At 43.8% G+C, this 24,637-nt stretch overlaps 1 protein-coding gene across 1 annotated transcript in view; it reads right to left on the reverse strand.

Moving 5' to 3' along the window:
- Positions 1-5,015: 5,015 nt before the first annotated feature.
- Positions 5,016-24,637, reverse strand: part of SERINC3 (serine incorporator 3) — a 40,381-nt gene continuing 20,759 nt past the window's right edge. The window contains exons 5-10 of the mRNA XM_077460221.1: positions 23,366-23,503; positions 20,138-20,307; positions 18,261-18,351; positions 16,507-16,687; positions 15,810-16,034; positions 5,016-9,996 (exon numbers count right to left, since the gene is read on the reverse strand). Coding sequence (XP_077316347.1) covers positions 9,858-9,996; positions 15,810-16,034; positions 16,507-16,687; positions 18,261-18,351; positions 20,138-20,307; positions 23,366-23,503 — 944 coding nt within the window. The 3' untranslated portion in view covers positions 5,016-9,857. The remainder of the gene's footprint in view (positions 9,997-15,809; positions 16,035-16,506; positions 16,688-18,260; positions 18,352-20,137; positions 20,308-23,365; positions 23,504-24,637) is intronic.

Here is a 24,637-nt window from a genome sequence, read left to right on the forward strand (position 1 = left end):
ACATACTGTATCTCACGGTGGGTATATATGTTACAGAACGACAGTGAAGCAATGGTTTCTCTACTTCCACCTTGTTGTAAACTGAAAAAGGATTTTGCATGTACTATATATAGTACATAGCATTTCACCTCAAGGCCGTGTGTAGTAAGGCCTCGTGAACACTGGGTGTTTAGCCCTGGTTCAGGTGGAATATACAGGCACAGTTTTCCAGCCACGCTGCCACAGCCAGTCAAGCTCTGAGCAACCACCAACTGACGGGTGGAGGGTGCACCGGGCAGTATGTGCCCATGGATGAAGGTCCAGACTACTTGTGTTCCAGGCATTTGATCCTGGGTGCCTACTGCGCTAAAAGGAAGTACCCACTTGGTGCATCGTCCAGTCCTGTTAGTTGTCAGCCTCTCATAGTGTTTGACAGGCTGCTGGCAACAAGGCTAGACATTACACCTGTACCTGCCACTAGCACCTAAAGCCAGAGCCTCGTGCATCGGTGCTAAGTGCATGAGGCCTTACTGTGTGGAAATTGAGGTCAGCAAGCTTCAGTTAGAATAAATTCAAATATGGCAACTTTTTAACCTCTGAGCCACTTTTGCAGACAGGTGCTTGTATAGTTGGTAAGTGGGAGGCCATTTTGAATCTTGACGTGCAGTGGCCAGAGCTCTGTGTGGCTTTCTGCTGTACAGTTGAAAACTAAACCAGAAGGTGCCAAAACCTGTAACTTTTCTACTCAGCCATTTTATTGTGAATTTAAAACCTAATGGATTTTTATGCACTGGGGTCTGCTTTACATCCTACCAATTTACTAAAAGGTGCTTCCAGAGATTATCAATTGCCAACACCCTCTTCTATAAAACCAGGGCTCTTTTTTTGTGCCATGCTGCCAAAGCTCCTTGCATTGGGGTCCGGATAGAGATTTTACCTAGAATAAGGTAAACTAGATGGTGTAGGAAATATAAAGGTGTTATAAGCTCTATAAATAAACATGAATTTCTCTGCCCCCCCCCCTCCAAGCCAGATCTACAGCCATGGCAGTATAGTGGAGTGGAGGGATGGCTATGAGGACCCATTCTTGAATAGAATGTGCAGCTGTTACACATACTGTGGTGCATGTAAATATGTAGATGAGTCACATTAAGCTACTTGTATTACTGGTACAGTTTGATTTAAAGTGTACATGTCATCCATAATTGAGGTGTCCCTATTGGTTGTTTAAAAAAAAAAAAAAAAAAAAAAAAGGCATGGCTGACACACAGTGAGAAGCCTGTTCACCCAAATGAATTTGGTTAAATATTCCATATTAAGAAAATGCTCACTTAGTGATACTATCAATCACTTTAAAAAAACATTCTTGCCTATTCCATTCATGTATTAGCAGAAAAGAAGGGTGCCCCTTTGATGCTGGTTTTATGGCACATTCCCTGCCCTCTGGAGCTATACCCCCCTCAGTCTAATGGCAGAATTTCATTGGTAAAAACAATGTGTTGACCAAAAGGATGGCAAGTGGGGGCTTGGCTGTAGGCGGTGCGCTTAGACCACCAAACAGGAAAATCACACCCTTAGTAACAAAGTTAAGTCAAAATAGAACACCGGAGGGGGGGGGGGGGGGGTCACTCTAGCTTTGACATTTGACTTAAAAATGGCTTACCAATTAACTTTAAAGGGTATCTGAGCCAATGCTTCCATCCAGCTGTTCCGAGAAGCCTCTGTAAATAGTATGTGACAGATAAGACAAATAGTTGATGGTCTGTTTTAATGTTCTGGTCAAACGAGAGCTTTTGATGCCAGTGATTTCCTACAGACTCAGTGAGGGGTTCACAGGTTGTGAAATGCTCTATATGGCTCTTGAAATCTTTGTCTGTATAGGTATATTTTGCTTGGTATATAGGAATATTTTTATAATTGTAGGATAGCATTTGCTTTGTTTTGTTCGTTTTTTTTTTGGGTGGTGTTGTACAAGGTTTAAACACCACGCAAACTAATCCAACTTCCTTTGCAGTTCGCCTTTTTACCCCGGACCAATTGGGGCCTATGTGTGCAGATTAGAGATGAGGTGTGTATCTGCAAATCCAGTAAATTTTTTGCTACATTAGTCAGGTTATGCATTCCATTAAAATAGGATTCAGTTCAGGCGATCACCTGAAATCTTTCTTATTTTTCCAAACAAAAGCTAAAATCAGGCTGCAGGGGAGTATCTACCCTGTATGGCGATGGGATGGTACCTAGGCGGTTGCACCAGGGAACAAATCCTGAACCCCAATCTGCACATAACATACCCATGCAAATGTAATCTCTTGCTTCTAACTTGTTTTCAGCACTTGGATTGATCATGCTGCTATAAGACCCCTTTCACACCACACCGCACCTTGCGTCGGCGGTAAAACGCCGCTATTTTTAGTGGCGTTTTACCTCTGGATTTGCGGCGTTTTTCGGCCGCTAGCGGGCGCTTTTACCCCCCGCTAGCGGCCGCGAAAGGGTTAAACCCGCTGACAATACGCCGCAATAGCGGCGTTTTGCCGGCGGCATTACAGCGCTGCCCCATTGATTTCAATGGGCAGCAGCGGTGAAGGAACGGTAAACACACTGCTCCTTCACCGCTCCAAAGAAGCTGCTGGCAGGACTTTTTTCTGATGTCCTGCCAGCGCACCGCTGTAGTGTGAAAGCCCTCAGGGCTTTCACACTACAGACAATGGTGCAGCTTCTTTAGTGCGGATTGCAGGCGCTATTTCTAACGCTATAGCGCCTGCAAAACGCCCTGGTGTGAAAGGGGTCTAAGGTAATTGCTAGTAAGTGGTTGAAACCCAGTTTTGGATAGATCTTGGAAAGATTACAGTTTTTTTTTTTTCTGTGTTGCCCCAAGCAAGAGATTTTATACTGCCCATCTCTGTGACCCCCGTATTGCAAGGGGGGGGCAGGAAGGCACATTGTCAGACTTAACCCTTCCTTTCTCTACTATTTTGTTTCTCTTGTGTCCTCTCTAGGCTGGGTTCACACCTCTGATGGATGCGGCTTGCAGAAGCGTCCAGTGTGTCCCTTTTCTCTGTTTTTCTTGAATTCAGCCCCGAAATGGAGCCAAAGATGCACAGCACTCCTGTGCAAGCCACAACGGAGATACGAGAGTCGGTCACAATCTCCTGTCATGCAAATTGGATGTGGAGAAATCCGCATCCAATTCATATAGGTGTGACCCAAGCCTTAGAGAAATGTCCCATCACTTCCTGATCAGAAACTAAGGGCAAATCCTTCCAATAGGAACACAGACAGTAATAAGATGAAGCTGTAACTTTTCCTCACTCCATCCAAAACATTTTTTTTTTTTTTTTTTTTTGGGGGGTTTTTTTTGTTTTTTGGCAGCAGTGAGAATCATTTTAGTAGCAAAAGATTACATGGTTTCTATAGCTTAAAAATGAACTAAACCTTCCTCTCCTTTACAGCCAAGGAAGCTGCCATCTTGGCCTTTGTGTTTTGATCTGCACTTGCCATGGTGCTGCACATGTGATTGGTTAGATTACCAGCCATTTGAAGTGACAGTTCAGTTGAGAGCACAAGCAACTGACGGATCTCATTCACAGCGAGCCTTGAATGGAGTGGTGTTGGGAAACTGTTAAATGAAGGGTTCAGTTCAAACTGTAGTTCCATTATTGAATACATTATGTGAATGTTACTATTTTGTGACCACTGTTACATGAAATACATTATTGTGTTGCTTCTCTGTCTCCTGGGTGACTGGTACAGTAGGTAAAAGGTAAAATCGGCACACAGGCTACTATGTAGCTGGTAACGGATAACGAAATCACTGCTGTGATTTGTAGTTCAACAGGCAGAACCCGCATCCAGGGCTACATTCACACAGGAGTTCATGTGCAGAGAGTTTGCATCATTTAGAGGTGGACAAATGCCATCTCTGGATATAACACTCTACTGTGGCGCATACATACTGGCTGATTAGGTGCAGCCTAGAGCTCAGATAAAGCCTACCCTGCCATTCACTGGCTGCATCCAGAGTTGGTATTCGCATGTAACCACTCAAATGAGCCCTATGATTAAGCCCCGATGGGTGGGACAAAATGCATTAGAACAGTCTTTGGCATTTTGGGCGCCTGCGCCCCTTGCCCGAGTATCATGGAAGCACTGTCTCTGGTGCGCAGTGTTCCAAATGTGGCATCTAGGGCACTCAGATGAGCAGTTACTTGCAAAAGGCAGCAGTACCTGCCAGCGATTTGTCTAGTGTACAAATCAGACAACTGAAGTGTGTGTAACAGTATTTATAACTACTGGCAAAAATCTGATTCTTGCCAGCGAGCGCATGTGAACTTTGGTGGGAATGTAGGATCGGGATATTAAAATAAGCAGCTGCTAAATGTTCTCAATACAGCCAGTGAAATGTGTTACCGTCTTGCCTCACTATGGGGGTGGGGGGAGGAGAGACTCAGATTTTGATTGCATCATGTATGCAGAGTTTTAGGCACAATTCCTGCTGGGAACACTTTAAAAAAAAAAAGTTTATGTCCACCCAGAAAGGGTAGTTAAGAATGGGGTACACCCACCCCATGACAGTCCTTTTTTTTTTTTTTATATATTCCTTAATGTATACATAGTAGCTTGTGTGCCTAAGAGAAAAGCGCAAACTGTTTATTAAATGTTGTTCTGAAATGTCTGTACTGACGAAATGTTTATTTTTCTATCCTGGTTCATCCATTAACATTTTATAAAGAGGTGAGAACAGATTTAAAATGTCGATTTGTATGCATGGGTCAATAAATCTCTATATATGTACTTTTGGTTCTTGATTTATTTTTATATTGTGTCTTAAAATGCTTTACTGTTTATATATAATGTATGTATGTGTGTGTGTGTATATGATTTTCCTTTAGTAAATAACCCCCTTTGTTTAACAAGAAGGTTTAGGCTGGAATTTGCAGGTGTGCAAAGTGCATGCGATTGCCATGACTGGTCTAGCATTAAAAGAAGTTCACTACCAAAAGGAAATAGACAATGGGGAAAAAAACACAACAAAAACGTAGTTTCTTTAGGGTATATTAAACAGTGTATACATTACAGTGCAAATCCGAGTGTTTAAGATAGTCTCATACTTACACATTGTATGGGCTGGGATATCTATCAGGTTACTGAAGTGGTGACATCACTTTATCACGTGTCATCAGTCATCAGAGCTGGCTTTCCCAATAGATATTACTCCATATTGCCAGAAAAGGCCTGATTGGTTGCTGTGGACAACTGATGACAGAGGCGATCTGCGGGGTCACCACTTGGGTGAATAGACAAACGTCACTTCAAGAATTCCTCAACACAAAACATCTGCCTGTAGAAAAGTTTCGGCCTAAAATCATCCTTTTTCAGAATTATTTTTTTTATTTAAAATTTTTATATACAGCGCCCTCTGTCAGTTTGTTATAGCTTGGTGTCCTGGTAGGGAGATTTCCCTTCACTTCCTGTCCTGGTGAGACGAATGCCCCTTTCACCAGAACAGCGGTTCTCATTAGAAAAGACTGCCCTTCCGTTCCTGGAAGAATTAGGATTAAGCAGTTTATACGGGCTTATTTCTTTTTGTTTTTAGTTCAGCCAGTGGTTTTGGGGGGGGGGGGGGGGGACTTTATGCAAGGACAGCGTGTGGATGGGAGGATTCAATCCCGCTAAGCCTTTGTATTCTGACAGCTGGCAGACTTCCCCCACCATCATAATACACTGATCAGCACTGCAGGCTATAACCAGCAGTAGAAAATTGAACAGACTTGTTATACAGAAGTCTGCCCATCCATGGATGGAAGTTAGGCCAGTCCCGGCTGAACCAGCTAAGTGATGATCCCTTTCTGTCCTGCTGACAGGGGTGTCCAGAGAACAGAGAGGGTGAATCTCCCCAGCGGGGACACGGACACCAATCAAAACATAACAGAGTTTATAAAACTTTATCAATTAAAAAAAAAAAAAAAAAAAAACACATTTTGGCATCAGTGTTTAGCCAATAGTCTGGATTCAGTCCTGTTCCCAGCATGGTACAAGTACTGTATGCCATAACATACTTATACTATATACTCTCTTTTCTGGAAGTCAATTTGTTGGTCCTTTAAGTGCCATATAACTGTGCATTAGCACAAAACAATTAAACATAAACTAGAACAAAGTGCTCCAGGCATCGCACCAACCTTCAACCCTCAAAAGGGACTGATAACAATGCCTATGGATGTGGGTGAAGCATGAAAGTAGAAATCTCCTTTAAAAGGTCTACCATTGTGCTTGCACTGTTCCATGGCTCATATGACTATACAGGGGATTTTAGTGCAGCGCTAGTTGAAAAGGATCAGAAGTTACAAATCCTCCAATTAGAATCAATCAGGCAGCATATGTGCAATGGTGATCAGCAAACTGCAATAACATTGTAGCAAACATTCCACAGCCACTAAAAGAAAGTCTGATTGGTTGCTATGGGATGATGCTGCTAGTTTTACAGTATAGAACAGTGATGGGAAAACCTCGGCACCCCACATGTTTTGGAATTACATTTCCCATGATGCTCATTTACACTGCAGAGTGCATGATAATTATGGGAAATGTAGTTCCAAAACATCTGGGGTGCCAAGGTTCACCATCACTGGTATATAAGCTCAGGATGGTTGTACATGAAAGTTTCAGCATTGAACAAGCTTTTCATATACAGCCATCCTGAGCTTATATACCAGTGATGGGAAACCTTGGCACCCCAGATGTTTTGGAACTACACTTCCCATGATTCTCAAGCACTCTGCAGTGTAAATGAGCATCATGGGAAATGTAGTTCCAAAACCTCTGGGGGTGCCAAGGTTTTCCCATCACTGGTATATAAGCTCAGGATGGCTGTATATGAAAGGCTTGTTCAATGTATAGTGCTGAAACTATCTTTAAGACTCTATTCTCATGCTGAAAATTCCTATGGCTGGATGTGTGCAAATAGGTGCCGCAGCTGAGCATGTCCAGTGCAATGACAAGTTGCCGTTGGCTACAGCTATTTATGACAAAGTGCATCCAGCTACGATCCCTGCAAGTAAACCGCTGACCGCCTGTTATTGCATTGGATAAGCTCAGCCATTCGCACATGTCTATTCCAGCCGTAGGGATCGTCAGGTTCTGGAATATGCAAATGGGTCTTATAGTACCGAATTACAATACAAGCCCTTTGCAGCCAAGGCCAGGAATGGTATTCAGAGGTTTTATTCAGCCAGCTGCAGCTTTTCTCTTTAGACACTGATTATAGATAATGCAGGTTCTGTGGTTAATTGGCTTCAATCAGTTGCTTGTATGCAATTATCAGCAACAGAACCCAAATAATGAATGTGTCAGTAAATAAACTGCATAGTTGGCAGCCCTTCTCGGCTGATTCTTCCAGCCAAGTTACTGTGGAAACAGATGCAAGTGCCCCAACAAAAGGGATTGCATATCTACATGGGGAAGTGATCAGCTTTATTTACATGGTCTCATCATTGCGTCCTTGTTTATAGCTATACTGATGCAGGCTTTCCTATTTACCAACAGTCTCTATGGGTCAATAGTCATGGCTTTGTTACTTACAGATGAGATAGTCAACCACAAAACAAGCAGGGCTTCTCTGCCAATGGCACTATATGGAGAAAGCAAGGGACAGGTTGCATCTGTTTCCAAGTACGACTTAGCTGAAAAGAAATCTGGATCCTGTGTGATGAGACCCAGTAAGGCTGCTTTCACACTGGGGCGTTGCTGGCGGTAAATCGGCGCTATATTTAGCGTGCTTTACTGTCTTAGCAGGGCAGTTTTTAACCCCCGCTAGCAGCCAAAAAAGGGTTAAAACCTTTGCAGCGCTGACCCATTGTTTTCTATGGGTAGGGGCGCTTTAGGAGCGGTAAATACACCGCTCCTAAGATGCGGCTGCGACTTTTTTTGACCATCCTGCAAGCGCACCGCTCCAGTGTAAAAGCCCTCGGGCTTTCACACTGGAGAGAGAGCAGTGGCTGTTTCAGGGCACTATTTTTAGCGCTGTAACGCCTGCAAAGTGCCCCAGTGTAAAAGGGGCCTGAGAATTGTCAATGTATCTTCAGTTTGGGTTAGAGGATGATGAGTTGAACACCCCAACAGCGTACTATATCTCTCAAGGGTTCTGACCAGGAGAATCCTGCATGTTCCCAGCTCCTCCTGGTTCATTCACGGGGATTCAAAGCTGGGAACTGCAAAGCGTTCTCTTTCCAGTGCCATTGATGGGAGATGTAATGGGGCTGGTGGGTCCTTCAACACACCAACATCCCCCCCAAACCGAAAGCTCTGTTTTGGATGGAATGGCTGCAATGCTCTCCTTCAGAATACACAACTGATACCTAGCAAATACTGAACACAAGAAAAACCTGTACAAAAAAAAAAAAAAAAAAAATTCTCATCATTCCATAAACCAACATTATTACGAGACAAAAAAGTGCATTTTTTTTTCAAAACTAGTATATAGAAAAATGTATCCAATATATTACTGAAAAGTCAAATAAAAATGTTCTTTGATACAATAGATCAGCTCAGCAGAAGCGCACATAAAAGCAGCAATAAACATATGATAAAGCTTTGACAACAATTAAAAGTATTCATTACGAAAAAAAAAAAGCAATAAAAGATGGCTTATTTTTTTTCTTGCTAATGGAATTATTGAAAGCAAACCTGTCATAAAGAAAGCGTTTTTTTTCCCCGTATTGTAATCCTCCTAAGAGTCTTTATTTTCCTGTCCAATTTCTTCATATGAGGGCCCCCCCAAAACCCAGAGTCACTCTGCAGTTCCAGTTATGGGTTCCCCCTCTTCTTTCTCCCCCCCACTACCTGCACTTTGCAATAACTTGCTTCATCTGATAGAGGAAATTTCTGCTGCATAGACAAACCTGTCAAACAGGTTAATATAATAAATAAAAATAATTGTACATCTGCCTGACTCAGCTGGTTGCCTGTGATTACAGGTGCCAAAAAACTGTCAGTCAGCTGGCTTTGCAATACATTGGTGTCTAATTGTAGGTCTATTCTGCTTGATAAATGTCCCATCTGCTTTTTTAGGATGAAAGCATGCCTCTCCGCAGACTTTCTTCAGCAAACTGATTAGGGATAAATGCAGATGGTGATTTTGGTTTTATCCAAAGGCTATATCCACCTTTCGCAACATGTTACACCCTAAATTTGTCTAACATGTTGCTTCGCAGCCAAAACCTATGACAGCAGGCAGGGGTTTATTTTTCTCCTCCACGGCTGCGGCCACATCTAAAATCTGTGAATGAATAAACTACAAGTCCCAGCCGCCATAGCAGCAGACAGACTAGTTGTTCTCAAAGGACTACTAGAGCACTGATGAAAACATTCATTGTCTACTGACACATTCTGCAGCCCATAGCAAGTTACAGAGAGCTGTAGGAGCCTGACATTGTACCCATGATCAAGGGTGCAATATTTTGCAGGCTCCCGGGTTAAATTTTTTTTTTAAATCTGCAAAAATGTGCATTTTTGGGGGGGGCGAGTTTTAGCCTTTAAAAAATTCCGAATCACAAAATGCCTGAGCTGAGGACTGTATGGAATGACAGTGCAGACTCCAGCTGTTTAGGATTGTAGAAACAGAGAAAATGTGGTGTGCTAAAGCTCGATGTGCCTGAAAAGACACCCCCCCCCCCCATTCAGCAACCCCCTGGGGCTTTGGAGGACCCCCCATAAAGCACAGAATTTTGACAAGAAAATAAAATCTATTTCCAGGCACTTTCAGGTGATCTGTTGTAATATCATTTTTTAGGGATTAATCTAGCTTTCTTGATGACGGGTGCACCCCAAGCAGACTTTGGAATCGGGGAATGTTGTTACCAAAAAGGAGGATCAGGAGACATTTAATTGAACTCTCTGTTGGGACAGATGGCGGGAGCGATGAGTGTCCAGGTGTAGAGCAAAAGACACACCCAGCTGGAGGTAATCTTCACCCAAACAGCTGGCCACTTGCTTGTTATAGTATTCAAATCAGCATCCGGGCTGGGGGGGGAAAGAAAAAATATATATAAAAGCATTAACAAAGGAAATTTTAGGCCTCATTTCACACAGGGCATACTACAGTGTATGTCCATTCAAAGCTGTGTTTACCCACAATGAGATGCACAGGTGTTCCATGCACCCAGTTCCATTGATGTCAATTGGGATGCAGCAGCTGCTCTAATTGGACACTTTCTGGTGACAATTGGGACACTGGTGTGGATGTCCCTGAATGCAATGGGACGGCCTGCACAAGGAGGCACAGAACACCTATGCTACCCCCAGCAGGTGAACACAGCCCTGCACGGACGTACACTATATTACGCCCCTTATGAACGAGGTCTTAGACTGCATTCACTTTGTGCAATTTATTTTGTAATCATTATGAATACCCATAGACGTAATTATAATTCATATGCTGCCATTGTTATCAATAGGCCCTTCAACACCCACCATAAAGCTCATCTCTACAACATGAGAGTGAGGAATACTGTATTGCAGCAGAGGAAACTGCTTAGGCTCCGTTCACATCTAGGTGTTTATGGGCGTTTTTCTGCTCTAAGCCTCAGCTCTAAAAACGCCCAACAAGATAAATCCCATTCATTTCAAAGGCCCCTGTTCACATCTGAGCATTCTGTCGCCTGAAGCAAAATGCCCGTCACTCAAAAAAGTACAGGAGCTTAATTTTTTGGCAGACTAAAAGGATAAAAGGACACCAATGTAAAAGCAGTAAAACACCTGTAAACCCCTGTACAAAACACCAGAAAAAAAACACCTGTAAAATAGGAACGCTAGATGTGACCAGAGCCTAAGGCTGGATTCACACCTATGCCGTTGTAGCGCTTTTTGCATTTTGCAGATATGCACTACAGAATGTGTTCCACAGGAAACGATGGACTGTAGTGCAAATCTGCACAATGCACAAAGCACTAAAAACGGCATAGGTGTGAATCCAGCCTTAGGGTTGTCAGCTCACTTAGCACAGGTTCCCACTGACAGCAGGAATGAAAGCGTGTGAGTTCAGCTGAACTCGCACGATTTCATTCCCACATGTCAGTCTGACGATTTCAAAGACATCTGTGCAGTTTTCTGCACAGAGGTCTATTGAAATTGCCAAAAGTAGTACGGAAACTACTTTTGGGAATCGGACGGCTCCATTGGGGGACATGTCAAATCGCATGCCAAATCATACGTCTGGCTGCGGTTTGCAGTCCAGAGCGTTTCTGTTCACCGGTTCAGGTGCAAATTCTTACCTGAATTCGCACTTGAACCGGACCCCAAAACGCACAGGATCCTTTTCAAAACCGCTCCGCAGCCGTCCTGGAAATGTGTGAAGCAGCTCCATTGAGAGACAGTCACATTCACGTTATGCAAATTGGATGCAGTTAAGAAGGCATCCAATTTGCATATATGTGAACCCAGCCTTAGCCCTGGTTTACATTAGTGCGATTTGACATGTCAAATGGCAGCAATGGCACTGTCCTAATCAGTGCGACCCTGCGCATTTGCAGCCCCACAGCGATTTCAAAACATAGTTTCTGTACTACTTTTTGCAATTTACGGTGAGATTTCCATTGACATCTGTGCAGAAACCCGCACAGATATCTGTGAAATCACAGCTGAAACCGGGACTGAAATGCGTGGGTGAAATGGTGCGAGTTCAGCAGCTCAGTGTGAACCTGGGCTTAAGGAAGTTAGGAGCTCACTGGGTGCCTGGCACATCAACAGGTATTGTTTCTGTACTTGCAGCATTTTTAAAAGAGAGAAAAGATGGAGAAATGTTTATTTTACACAGACATACACCTTAACTCTCCGAGAATAATGGATTGCAATTGTTTGATGGTGAAGATGTGAAACATTCTTCACCTCCTAATAATGTGATAATAAAAAAGCACTGAACACTAACCGCTTTGGTTCTAAGGTGGAACAGAAATACAGGCGCATCTCAAAAAAATTTGAATATCATCAAAATGTTAAATTATTTCAGTAATTTAATTAAAAAAGTAAAACTCATTAAATAGATGTTACACACAGGGAGATATATTTCAAACATTTTTCTTTTAATTTTGATGATTATTACTTACAGCCAGTGAAAACTCAAAATGCAGTATCTCAGAAAATTAGAATATTACCAAGACCAATTAAAATAAATAGGATTTTTAATACAGAAATGTTGACTTACCGAAAAGTATGTCCAGTACAGTATAGTATGCACTCAATACTTTGCCGGGGCTCCTTTTGCATGAATTACTGCATCAATGCGGCATGGCATGGAGGCAATCCGCCTGTGGCACTGCTGAGGTGTTACAAAATCCCAGGTTGCTTTGATAGCGGCCATCAGCTTGTCTGCATTGTTGGGTTTGGTGGTCCTCATCTTCTCCTTGACAATACCCCACAGATTCTCTATGGGGTTTAGGTGTGGTGAGGAGAGTTTTATGGCCAATAAAGCACAGGGATACCACGATTATTAAAACCAGGTATTGGTACTTTTGGCTGTGTGGGCAGGTGCCAAGGTCCTGCTGGAAAATGAAATCAGCATCTCCATAAAGCTGGTCAGCAGAGGGAAGCATGAAGTGCTCTAGAATTTCCTGATAGAGGGCTGCGCTGACTTTAGACCAACACCAGCAGATGACATGGCTCACCAAATCCTCACTGACTGATGACTTTAGACCACTGAGCAACAGTCCAGTCCCTTGTCTCTGGTTCAAGAGTGACTTGACACAAGGAATGTGACAATTGAAGCCCATTTCCTGGATATGTCTATGTGTGGTGGCTCTAGAACCACTGACACCAGCCATAGTCCACTCCTTGTAAATTCCCCCCCCCCCCCCCAATTCTTGAATGGCCTTTACTTCACAATCCTCTCAAGGCTGCGGTTATCCCTGTTGCTTGTGCACCTTTTCTTCCACACTTTCTTTCCACTCAACTTTCCATTAATATGCTTGGATACAGCACTCTGAACAGCTAGCTTCTTTAGCAATGAACTTTTGTAACATAGGGCGGATCCATGCTGATCCACCCCACGAACATCCGCTTGCTCAGCGGGGATCGCTCAGTCGATCTCCGCTGAGCAGGAAGAGGACAGGTCCGTCTCTGCACACCGTGTAGGGACGGACCTGTCAGAGCGCCGCTCTCCCCTATGAGAGATCAGATGATGACAGACTGCAGAGTCAGTCATCACCCAATCCGATCCGCAGACAGATGCAAAAGTAGGTTTTTCCTCCGTCACATTTTTTCGGATCCGAGTGGGTCGGAGGTCAGCAGACATGTCACTGCTGATATCCGCCACTCCATAGACCTCTATGAAGCATCCGTTCAGGTCCGCCGAAAAAACTGACAGGCGGACCTGAACGGATCGTTCATGTGAAAGAGCCCTTACCCTCCTCATGGGAAGGTGTCAGTGGCTGTCTTTTGGACAATGGTTAAGTCAGTAGTCTTCCCCGTGATTGTGTAATCCAGTGTTTCTCAACTCCAGTCCTCAAGGCGCCAAAACGGGTCATTTTTTAGGATTTCCCTCAGATGAAACGGCTGTGGTAATTACTAAGGCAGTGACACTGATCAAATCACCTGTGCAAAATAATGGGAAGCCTGAAAACATGACCTGTTGGGGCGCCTTGAGGACTGGAGTTGAGAAACCCTGGTGTAATCTGCTGAACCAGACTGAGAAACCGTTTAAAAAGGAAACCTTTGCAGGTGTTTTGAGTTAATTAGCGGATTAGAGTGCAACACCACAAGTCTACAATATTGAACTTTCACAATATTCCAATTTACTGAGATACTAAAGTTTGGGTTTTCAATGGCTGTAAGTCATAATCATCAAAATTAAAAGAAAGAAATGCTTGAGAATATTATATATATAAATATATATATACACATACATACATACACATACATACACACACACATATATATACACACACACACACACACACACACACACACACACACACACACAGTGTCTTGCGAAAGTATTCGGCCCCCTTGAACTTTTCAACCTTTTGCCACATTTCAGGCTTCAAACAAAGATATAAAATGTTAATTTTTTGTGAAGAATCACCAACAAGTGGGACACAATTGTGAAGTGGAACGAAATCTATTGGATTTTTTAAACTTTTTTAGCAAATAAAAAACTGAAAAGTGGTGCGTGCAAAATTATTCGGCCCCTTTACTTTCAGTGCAGCAAACTCACTCCAGAAGTTCAGCGAGGATCTCTGAATGATCCAATGTTGTCCTAAATGACTGATGGTGATAAATAGAGTCCACCTGTGTGTAATCAAGTCTCTGTATAAATGCACCTGCTCTGTGATCGTCTCAGGGTTCTGTTGAAAGCTTGAGAGAGCATCATGAAGACCAAGGAACACACCAGGCAGGTCCATAATACTGTTGTGGAGAAGTTTAAAGCCGGATTTGGATACAAAAAGATTTCCCAAGCTTTAAACATCCCAAGGAGCACTGTGCAAGCAATCATTTTGAAATGGAAGGAGTATCAGACCACTGCAAATCTACCAAGACCTGGCCGTCCCTCTAAACTTTCAGCTCAGACAAGGAGAAGACTGATCAGAGATGCAGCTAAGAGGCCCATGATCACTCTGGATGAACTGCAGAGAACTACAGCTGAGGTGGGAGAGTCTGTCCATAGGACAACAATCAGTCGTACACTGCACAAATCTGGCCTTTATGGAAGAGTGGCAAGAAGAAAGCCATTTCTCAAAGATATCCATAAAAAGTCTTGTCTAAAGTTTGCCACAAGCCACCTGGGAGACACACCAAACATGTGGAAGAAGGTGCTCTGGTCAGATGAAACCAAAATCCAACTTTTTGTCCACAATGCAAAACGATATGTTTGGCGTAAAAGCAACACAGCTCATCACCCTCAACACACCATCCCCACTGTCAAACATGGTGGTGGCAGCAGCATGGTTTGGGCCTGCTTTTCTTCAGCAGGGACAGGGAAGATGGATGCAGCCGAATACAGGACCATTCTGGATGAAAACCTGTTGGAGTCTGCAAAAGACCTGAAACTGGGACGGAGATTTATCTTCCAACAAGACAATGATCCCAAACATACAGCAAAATCTACAAAGGAATGGTTCACAAATAAACGTATCCAGGTGTTAGAATGGCCAAGTCAAAGTCCAGACCTGAACCCAAACGAGAATCTGTGGAAAGAGCTGAAAACTGCTGTTCACAAACGCTCTCCATCCAACCTCACTGAGCTCGAGCTGTTTTGCAAGGAAGAATGGGCAAGAATTTCAGTCTCTCGATGTGCAAAACTGATAGAGACATACCCCAAGAGACTTGCAGCTGTAATCGCAGCAAAAGGTGGCTCTGCAAAGTATTAACACAAGGGGGCCGAATAATTTTGCACACCCCACTTTTCATTTTTTTTATTAGTTAAAAAAGTTTCAAAAATCCAATAGATTTCGTTCCACTTCACAATTGTGTCCCACTTGTTGGTGATTCTTCACAAAAAATAAAAATTTTATATCTTTATGTTTGAAGCCTGAAATGTGGCAAAAAGGTTGAAAAGTTCAAGGGGGCCGAATACTTTCACAAGGCCCTGTGTGTGTGTATATATTATATAATAAAAATAAAAAAAAATAAAAAACTGTGTAATGAATCCATATAATATATACGAGTTTCACTTTTTTAAATTAAACTACTGACATAAATTAACTTTTTGATGAGATTCACATTTTTTTGAGATGCAACCGTATAATAAAAAAGTAAAATGCCCAGCATGCCTTTCTACCAACACAGCCCAGTGATTGGCCAGTAGTCCTGTTCCATAATGCACATACTGAAGAATCTCTCACCTGTACCAGTTAGTGAGGGTCATCATGATGTAGAGGGAAGCCAGGCACAGCATGAGATGGAAGAAGGAATAGCTGTACTGGACGCCATCCTTCTCATTATCCAACACACGTTGCACCTGCCCGTCCTCGCCATCCGAGCCGGTTCCTACGGTGTCATCCAGCATGGGGGTGTCACTGCCAGATAAGGTGAGCTTGTTCACTTGGCTGTTAGTAGAGTTTCGGATGCTGCAAGAAAAGCGCATACAGTCTGATGAGAACAAACTGGAATACAATGAGCAACAAAACAACTATAATACTGTCATGTACATCAAATGACACATCGATTTGGGGGGAAAAAAAAGTTCTCCATTAAAGTGGATTGCTTGCATTTTTTTAGATATATAACATTTTAAGGTTATGTTTTTCCCCAGTCCATGACTTCTGCTAGCCAGTAAATTCTCCCTGTGCCTCACCGATATTAGATTCAGGAGCCTGCCTCCGTGACAACTGTCTTAAAGGGGATTTCCCTGACATTGGAAAGTTATCTTCTCATTTCCTGTTGCATCTACAGGACAGGAAGTGAAATCTACTAGTAGAAACTGTTTCTGTATGGCCACATCTGGTTCAGACTTCTTTTTTACAGAAAATTTTGCAGAAAAAAAAATAAAATAAAAAAACACGGCCCCCCCTCCTATGCTTCTGGCAACCCAGCTCTCACCTGGAATACAGAAGGCACAGCACAAATAGTATCAGGCCAATGATGCTCTGGGTATCCCACCACTGCAATGACTTTATGGGCTCTGGTGTGGGGACTTCTGGGACGGTCCCATTGTGGGGACTCAGCGTAGGAGCTGTAATCTTGTGGAGGATGGTCATTAAGCTTGGGTTGCATGTACGATCTGAAAAAAAAAAAAAAATGGTTAAAGAACTTATGTTATTGCATGCAGGCAAGGGGAACAGACAGCATGGGGTACTTTTGCTTAAAAGAAGCATTCAATATGCATGGCCTTAAGGCAGGGGTCTCCAAACTTTCTAAACAAAATGGCAGTTTACAATCCTTCAGGCTTTGGGGGGACAGACTGTGGACAGTGGGAATAGAAAATGCCCCAACATCAGAGACCCATCATTGGTTTTATTTGGAGGAATAGTGCCCCATTGTTGGTATCAATTAGAAAAGTGCCTAATTGATGAAGTCAACAGGGAAAAATGGTGCCCCATCATTAGTCAGTTTGCGGAAAAGTGCTCCAAAGGCCAGATAAAGGCAAGCAAAAGGCCACAACTGCCCCACTGAGCTACAGTTTGGAGACCACAAAGACATCATCTCTTCAGATCAGCTACCAATTACATTCATATCAAAACAGGTTACTGGTTGTGTTCTGTCAATTACTGCAAATTGTCGGCTAATGCCTCCAACAATCTGCGCATGTGCAGTAGTAACGTCAACACTGCTCATATCATCTGAGGCATTATCCAATGATGTGCAGTAATTGACAGATCAGAGTCTCCAATAGGCGGCTGATTAGTGGCCTCCGGTTGGCTTGAACTGCTGCCAATCATCACTTGGGCGCCCATAAATGCCTTCCAAGTCCTGCCCTCCTAATACTGTAGTAGATTTTCCCGTAGTACCAATTCCACAGTCATTGGTTGCTAGGGACACAGTTGTCAGAGAGAGCGAGGAAGAATCAGATTCTGCATCCGCGCTTTGCTGATTGTTGGATAATGCCTTTCAACCAGTGGCAGACACACACACACACACACACACACAAACCTGTTGACCTCACACCAGCTGATTTGCCGAACAGTTGGAGTGATATCACTACTGTGCATGCGCAGATCGTCTGAGACATTATCATTATCAACACCTGCAATAACACCAGAAGAAGCCAAAAGGAGTGGACTGCCGAGGTGCCCCCCCCCCCCCCCCCCTGTCAAAAAACATTCCTTTCAGTTTTTAACACCCCTGACCAATGCTGGGACCCCCTAAGGTTGTAGAATTCTATGTACCCCAATTATGAGGGAAAATGCAAAAGGACACATTCCGCCCTACAATGCCGCTCTCATTCAATGTGCAATTCTCAACACTCGTGAATTACTTCATTTTGGAAAGGAGGGGTCAAGGAGTTTGGCCACAGTAAATCAAAGTATAGAAAACTACAGGTTGGGAATTTTATCTGACCAGTCTACTTAAGTGGCAGACACAAAACTTAAAGGTAGGCAATAACGCCACAAACCAAAAGACCTACACGGTGCTCCATGGTGCCTCCTACATTTAAAGAAGATGGTTTGAAAACATGGTTAGTGGGTTTAGCATGGCATGTCAGTATGTACTCACAGCTTGGAAGATCTGAGGCTGTGTGTAGGTGGGCTGTTTCATCTCAGCCCACCTACACACAGCCTCAGATCTTCCAAGCTGTGGGTACATAATGACATGCCAAACACACTAACCATATTTGGCTCAATTGAAACACTTACCAGGTTCGTTGGATATGGCAGACCAGGTCAGGTAAACTGTGTACAGGGTAATCACAGAGGACTGAAGGAGCCCAGAGCGGGGTTGACCTTCCTGCAAAGCAAAGAGCGCACATTATTTCTAATATTCAATACCTTGAACACCAAGCTTACCCCACAACAACATGATCAAACCCTATTTTCCAGATTTCCTTAAAGGACAAGTTCATCTTTGGAACATGTTACTTGTTCCACCTGTATTTAGGGGCATTCCAGTTTCTGCCTTCTCTCTCCTCTCCACGCCTTTTGTCACAATATAAAAAACAGCGCAGCTATGTGGGTCTTCGCCCAAATGGCCACGCCATTCATTCACAGAGTTCTGTGAGGCTGGGTTCACACGCGTCTGGTTACGGTTTGCAGTCCGGTGCATTTGCGTTTACCTTCAGGCGCAAAATTTTTCCCTGAATTCACACATGAACCCGACCCAAAACACACACATAGGACCCTTTTCAATTTTGCACCGCAGCCGCCCTGGACATGTGTTAACTGACTCCATTAAAAGTCCACCATACTAACAGGTTATGCAAAGTTGATACTGTGTAAATGCATCCAATTCGCATATACGTGAACCCAGCCTGCTGCAGCAGCCAACATCTTGTAGTTCTTAATGAACCACGAGGGTGCTGGCGAGCACTCTCATAGTCAATTGATTCCTCCTACCATTCAGCAACTGCCTGCCCATATTAGAAGTACAGGCAGACAGAGTACGGAGAGCCCACAGGATCCTGGCATTGCACCCATGATCAGCAGAAGAAGAGTAAAAAGATGCATAGTAAAAAAACTGCAGAGGAAAATATAATGTGGAGGAGTTTGCTGGTCTTAAAAATACGGACGAGTGCTTCAATAAAATGTGTTTTTATTGGACTGAAGTCTCCCGTTTTCCTGAATATTGCTCACTATTGGGCTCCCAGGCTTGAGATTGCTTCCAGTCTGGCTTCGGTCCCTGCGGTCTTTTGCCGTCTTGTCACCCCTGCCCCCTACAATTTTGTCCCCCCCCCCCTTTTTTTTTTTTACTTTTACAGTTTGGAGGGAGCACTGGAGCCATGGTTGCTACATGCTTTCCAGTCATAATACTGTTCAGTTATTCTGAAAGTAAATGACCAGATCCATCCTAGGTCCATGTGAATCAGCTTGCTCCCAAAGGAAGAATTCTCTTTTGCATACTGTATGTTTTGTCTTGTGCATTTTGCATTTCTGACCTCCAAAAGGTCGTCTGTTTTTTCCTAAGCCTTTAGACTGATTGTACAAACCACAATCTGATGGCAAGTATAAAGCATAGAACTAAGATACATTGCTACAAATGATATGCATGATGCCGAGTAACTGATAAAAAGACTACCTGGCTTATGCGATACAAGAAGGAGCAATGTGCATGATGTAGTTAACCATTGCAGTGAACCTGTAAGTGAGCGGATTGAATTACACTGCCATTTGGTTGCCATAAGTTACTATTCACCATCGGCGCCGCTCTTTTGCTTTAAGCTTTTATAAAAGCAATCAGCTTATAGAGCCACAACCAGACATGCTGTGCATTACAGCACACACACCTCCACCAGCTGATTGAGCGCTGTACAAATAAGCACTCCGCTCTGCAGTCTACCATTCATCTTAGAACATCTAATGTAATTTTTAAGCCTGTTTAGAAAATATAAAGGACATAGGTTAGGTTTACCCTGTGCACCACATACAGTACTGCCCCCTGAGCCCCAAAGAAAGCAGCAGTCATTGCTGCACATTATAGCAGTAAATAACTCAGCAAACTGTAGATTTATAGGATATAAGAGATGATCGCCTCTGTTCTACAGGTACCACCCCACCCTCCCAGCATCCATGGACTGTACCTGCACTTTGGGGAGGATTGAGATGACGGATACAACAACACACAGGATCAAGTTGAAACTAATGAAGAATTTGTTCTCGGTGCAACCGCCAGGCACAGTGTAGAATACAAAGAGGAGAGCGTAGAATGTTACTGATGCGGCGTACAGCAGGCCGGTGGACGACAGTAAGACTAGAAGATACAAAGACAATGGAGGTTATCGGATACGCATTTAACATATCAATTCACAAATGCTAGAATTCAGGTTGTGGCAAAGTATTATAGCAGAACTCTGGGATGAGCAAACAATCCCCCATTAACACACACCCCCTACACAAAACACTAAACAGTTATTACATTTGCGAAAATTCCTTACCATTGAAGAGAAAAGTCTAATTGAATTTCCAGGAAGTCCTCTTTAATTTAAAAAAAATGTAGCATCTATTCTGCCAAGGAGGAGCTGTTAAAACAGTGATTACATCATATCCTCTGCTCTCTCTCTACACCATGGGTAGACAACCTCCGCCCTCCAGCTGTGGAGCAACTACAACCACAGCTGGAGTGCTGAGGTTGCCTATCCCTGCTCTACACCATAATCAAACTACACGTCCCATCATGCTTTGCAAATTGCAGTGAATGTGGGAGGGTACACGTTAAAGTGGTTGTATACCCCGCTTTGTCATTTTTATCTACAGGTAAGTCCTACAATAAGGCTTACCTGAAGGTAAAATTAATATCTCCTAAACTTGTACGGTTTAGGAGATATTCACCTTGCATGCAGCCACTGCCATCAGCAGTGCATGCGCTCCAAAGGTCCAGTGGATGCTGCCGGAAAATCAGAGCGCCTTGCTGACCCCAGAGGACTACTGTGCATGTGCGGGAGTGATATCATCATGGCTCTGGCCACTCACAGTGCCGGAGCCACGAACCTGAAAGAAACACAGAGGGAACATGTCAGCTCCCTCAGCAGTGTTTCACATAAAAGATCTGTCAAAGCCCGAGATCCCCGCTCTGTCATCCGGCCGGTGTCCTAAGGATTCTGCACAAAGAGATGATGAGCGGTGGTGGCAGGGAGCAGAGGCGGAAGGGAGGAGGATGAGGACACCACCTCCATCGGTGCTTGCTTGAGAGAACTACAACTGGGAAGAGCCAAGGCTGGTCTTACAAACAGAAAATCACAGGGCAGGAACTGTTTTTCAGCAAAATCAGCAGACTATTACAGAGGAACTACAGAGCTCAGAAGACAGATGCCATAGTTGGTAAAGTTAGGAGATCAGCAACAAGGACATGGAAAAAAGTTTTTGCCAGAGTTCTGCTTAAAACCACCAACTGAAAAGTACTATAGGAGGCAGAGCTGTATTTTTACTCATTAGCGTCTCTAAAATCAGTGTATATAATATCTTCTCCAATAACTAAGGCACCGATTGGACAATAAAGCCTTCACACATCTTTTCTGTGGCATAAACTTGTATGGCCATCTGATAATACATATTGCTGCCCTTGTTTTAAAACCCCAGACTACGGCTTGATCTCTGGACATGACTGGAATTGTTTTGAGCAATGGTTTGCCTAAAACTGGTGCACAGTCAACCTATTGCCTGTTTCGGGAACAATAGTTTTGTGTCTAGTAGGGTGGAGGCTAGAAGCTAGGTAGGCAACGCTCATTCATATGTCAAATTTACAAGCATCAGGTTTGGACTTAATAAAATGTGGAATCAAATAGGTAAGGTGAACCTGTTATTTGCCAATGCAAGGCAAAGCAACAGGTTTAGCGTTAAGCCGGCTCCCCCCAATATAACACTTCCCTTCACTTAAAGCAGAGTTCCACCCAAAAGTGGAACTTCTGCTCATTTGTCTCCTCTCCCCCTCCAGTGCCACAATTGCCACCTTGTGGGGGGTGGGGGACAGGATACCTGGATATCCTGTTCCCACTTCTGGGAGTCCGGGCCGCAGCCCGTGACATCACTTCGGGGCTCCCTCCTCCTGTCCCTGTCGCCAGGCCAGCAGGAGAGAGGAGCGGGGCCTCGCGCATGCGCAGTAGGGTTCCAGGTGTGAAACTATAAGGCTACGCTGCCGGGTACCCTAACCCGCAATGGCGGCAGCAGCACCTGACAGCTGATGAAAACATCAGCTGCGGTACCGACATCGCTGAACTCCAGGACAGGCAAGTGTCCTATTATTAAAAGCCAGCAGCTGCAGTATGTGTAACTGCTGGCTTTTAACTTTTTTTTTTGGGCTTTAAACGCTTGTCCCATTTGCCACTAGAAACAATTTGTAGAACCCCCAATGCAAACCCTAAGGGTCACACTGCTGCAACCCCAAAGTCATGCGACTGCCAGTGCAACTTCGCATTACAACTTTGGCAAATCATAAAAAATCTTTTACAAGTTACTAAACTTTGTAAAAAAAAAAAAAAAAACCTCAGTACTAAGTATTTTGTTGCTACTTATGGAAGAACAGCATAGCATGTAGGTGAAGTGAAAAGCAGTATATGAAGGAGTCCAGCCTGTAACTGTGGTTTACAACAACATGGTGCCTGTCTGCACACCATAGCATATTGTGAGATCCTGTTAGTAAAAAGATGGCTTCAGCTTGGTGTCCTATCCATGGGAGAACCCTCTTAACATTTTTCGCCCAGTAGGGATGTATTCATAGAGGCTACTGGGCAACCCATGTTGGAGGGGTTCTCCCAAGGATAGGAGACCAAGGTAAGAGGAGCTCACTATATGCTGTAGCAGAGCACAGATGAGCGCCATTTTCTTGTAGTCCTCAATGTCTCTGACAAGCCTGTATTCAACCCAACCAGCACCTGCAAACACTGTGGCCAGTCAGTTGGCATAACGGATTGGGGCATGAGCGTGATCCACTATTTGGTTTTGGCCTACTATGCAATTGTGATGGTCGACCCAACGGCTCCTTTAAGAGTTGATCTACATGGCCCTTATTCCTTGCTTATGCTCATATCAATTTCTTGCACACTTGAAATTCGCATGAGACAGACCCAAAGAAACGACTAAGAAATGTTTAGACTATTCATCCCGTGTGAACTACAAAATTGTCTATGGCCAGGAAATGCGCCATACTCTCCTCTACAACTGTCACACATAACACCACGGAGTGACAGGAAGAATGCCCCTTACCTAAATGAAACCCACCAAAACAGTGAACAAAAAAAAAAAAAAACACGCCAGACAAAAATGACATCTTCGGACTTCGGTGCGAACAGTTAAACATTTAGTATCATTCTTACCTGCATACCAACATCTGGAATTCCCCTCCTCCATGCGCTCCAACCAGGACTCATTCCAGGAATGTGCAAAATCAACAAGTAGCACCAGCTGGATGAGGATGAAGGAAAAGGCCCCTGCGGCTCCAAAGATAAACCAGGCTAGAATAGGAGAAGAGGACACCACAAATTAAAGTGGAATGCTGGTTAAAAAACAAAACAAAAAAACAAACATACACATATGCACACACAATTTGATTGGTTGCACTACAGGTTTGCACTACAACCAAAACAATTATGCGCTAGGTAGCCCTGGAAGACGTCTTAATGACGAAACACCTCAGGCAGAGCCTCATGCCAACTTCATCGTGCTCATGGAAATAGAAGTCCATGTGACTGCATTAAATTAAATAAATATGTTTTTAATTGTTTTTATTACACTATGAAAAGGCGCTTTTCTTTAGATGAACACTTTTTATATTCGTTCACTGGGAGGGATAACTTCTCTTAGGCGTTTACTAGGGATGCACCGAATGGGTTTTTTGGTACCGAAACCGATACCGAAAATGAAAAATACACTAGGCCGAAAACCGAAACCGAACCAATACCAAAAATGACAGTTTTTAAAAAATATTTTTATACAGGAGATGGTCAGAGACTGGGGACATGGCACAGGAGGTGGTCAGAGACTGGCGACATGGTACAGGAGGTGGTCAGAGACTGGCAACATGGCACAGGAGGTGGTCAGAGACTGGCAACATGGCACAGGAGGTGGTCAGAGACTGGCAACATGGCACAGGAGGTGGTCAGAGACTGGCAACATGGCACAGGAGGTGGTCAGAGACTGGCAACATGGCACAGGAGGTGGTCAGAGACTGGCGGCATGGCACAGGAGGTGGTCAGAGACTGGCGGCATGGTACAGGAGGTGGTCAGAGACTGGCGGCATGATAAAAGAGATAAGTGTGTTGTCCCCTGTGCAGCCAGTGTGTTGTCCCCTGTGCAGCCAGTGATGCAGCGAAGAGAGAGGAGAGTCGACTCCGCCGTCTGGTTCAATAGAGCGCCGGGAACATCACAGCTTTAATTTCAATAGCTGTGTGTTCCCCCGTTGCGCGCCGTCGCATACAGCCCCTCCCCCTTGTCCGGGGAACTGTGATAGATCACCCGTCCAATCTGGACGGGTAATCTGTCCATCACAGTTCCCCGGACAAGGGGGAGGGGCTGTATGCGACGGCGCACAACGGGGGAACAACACACCAAGATAAACTTATTTGGTTCAGATGGTGTCAAGCATGTGT

The sequence above is a fragment of the Lithobates pipiens genome, unplaced genomic scaffold, assembly GCF_037356315.1.
Source record: "Lithobates pipiens isolate NorthernLeopardFrog02 unplaced genomic scaffold, aLitPip1_a1.2 Scaffold_28, whole genome shotgun sequence".
Classification (NCBI taxonomy): domain Eukaryota; kingdom Metazoa; phylum Chordata; class Amphibia; order Anura; family Ranidae; genus Lithobates; species Lithobates pipiens.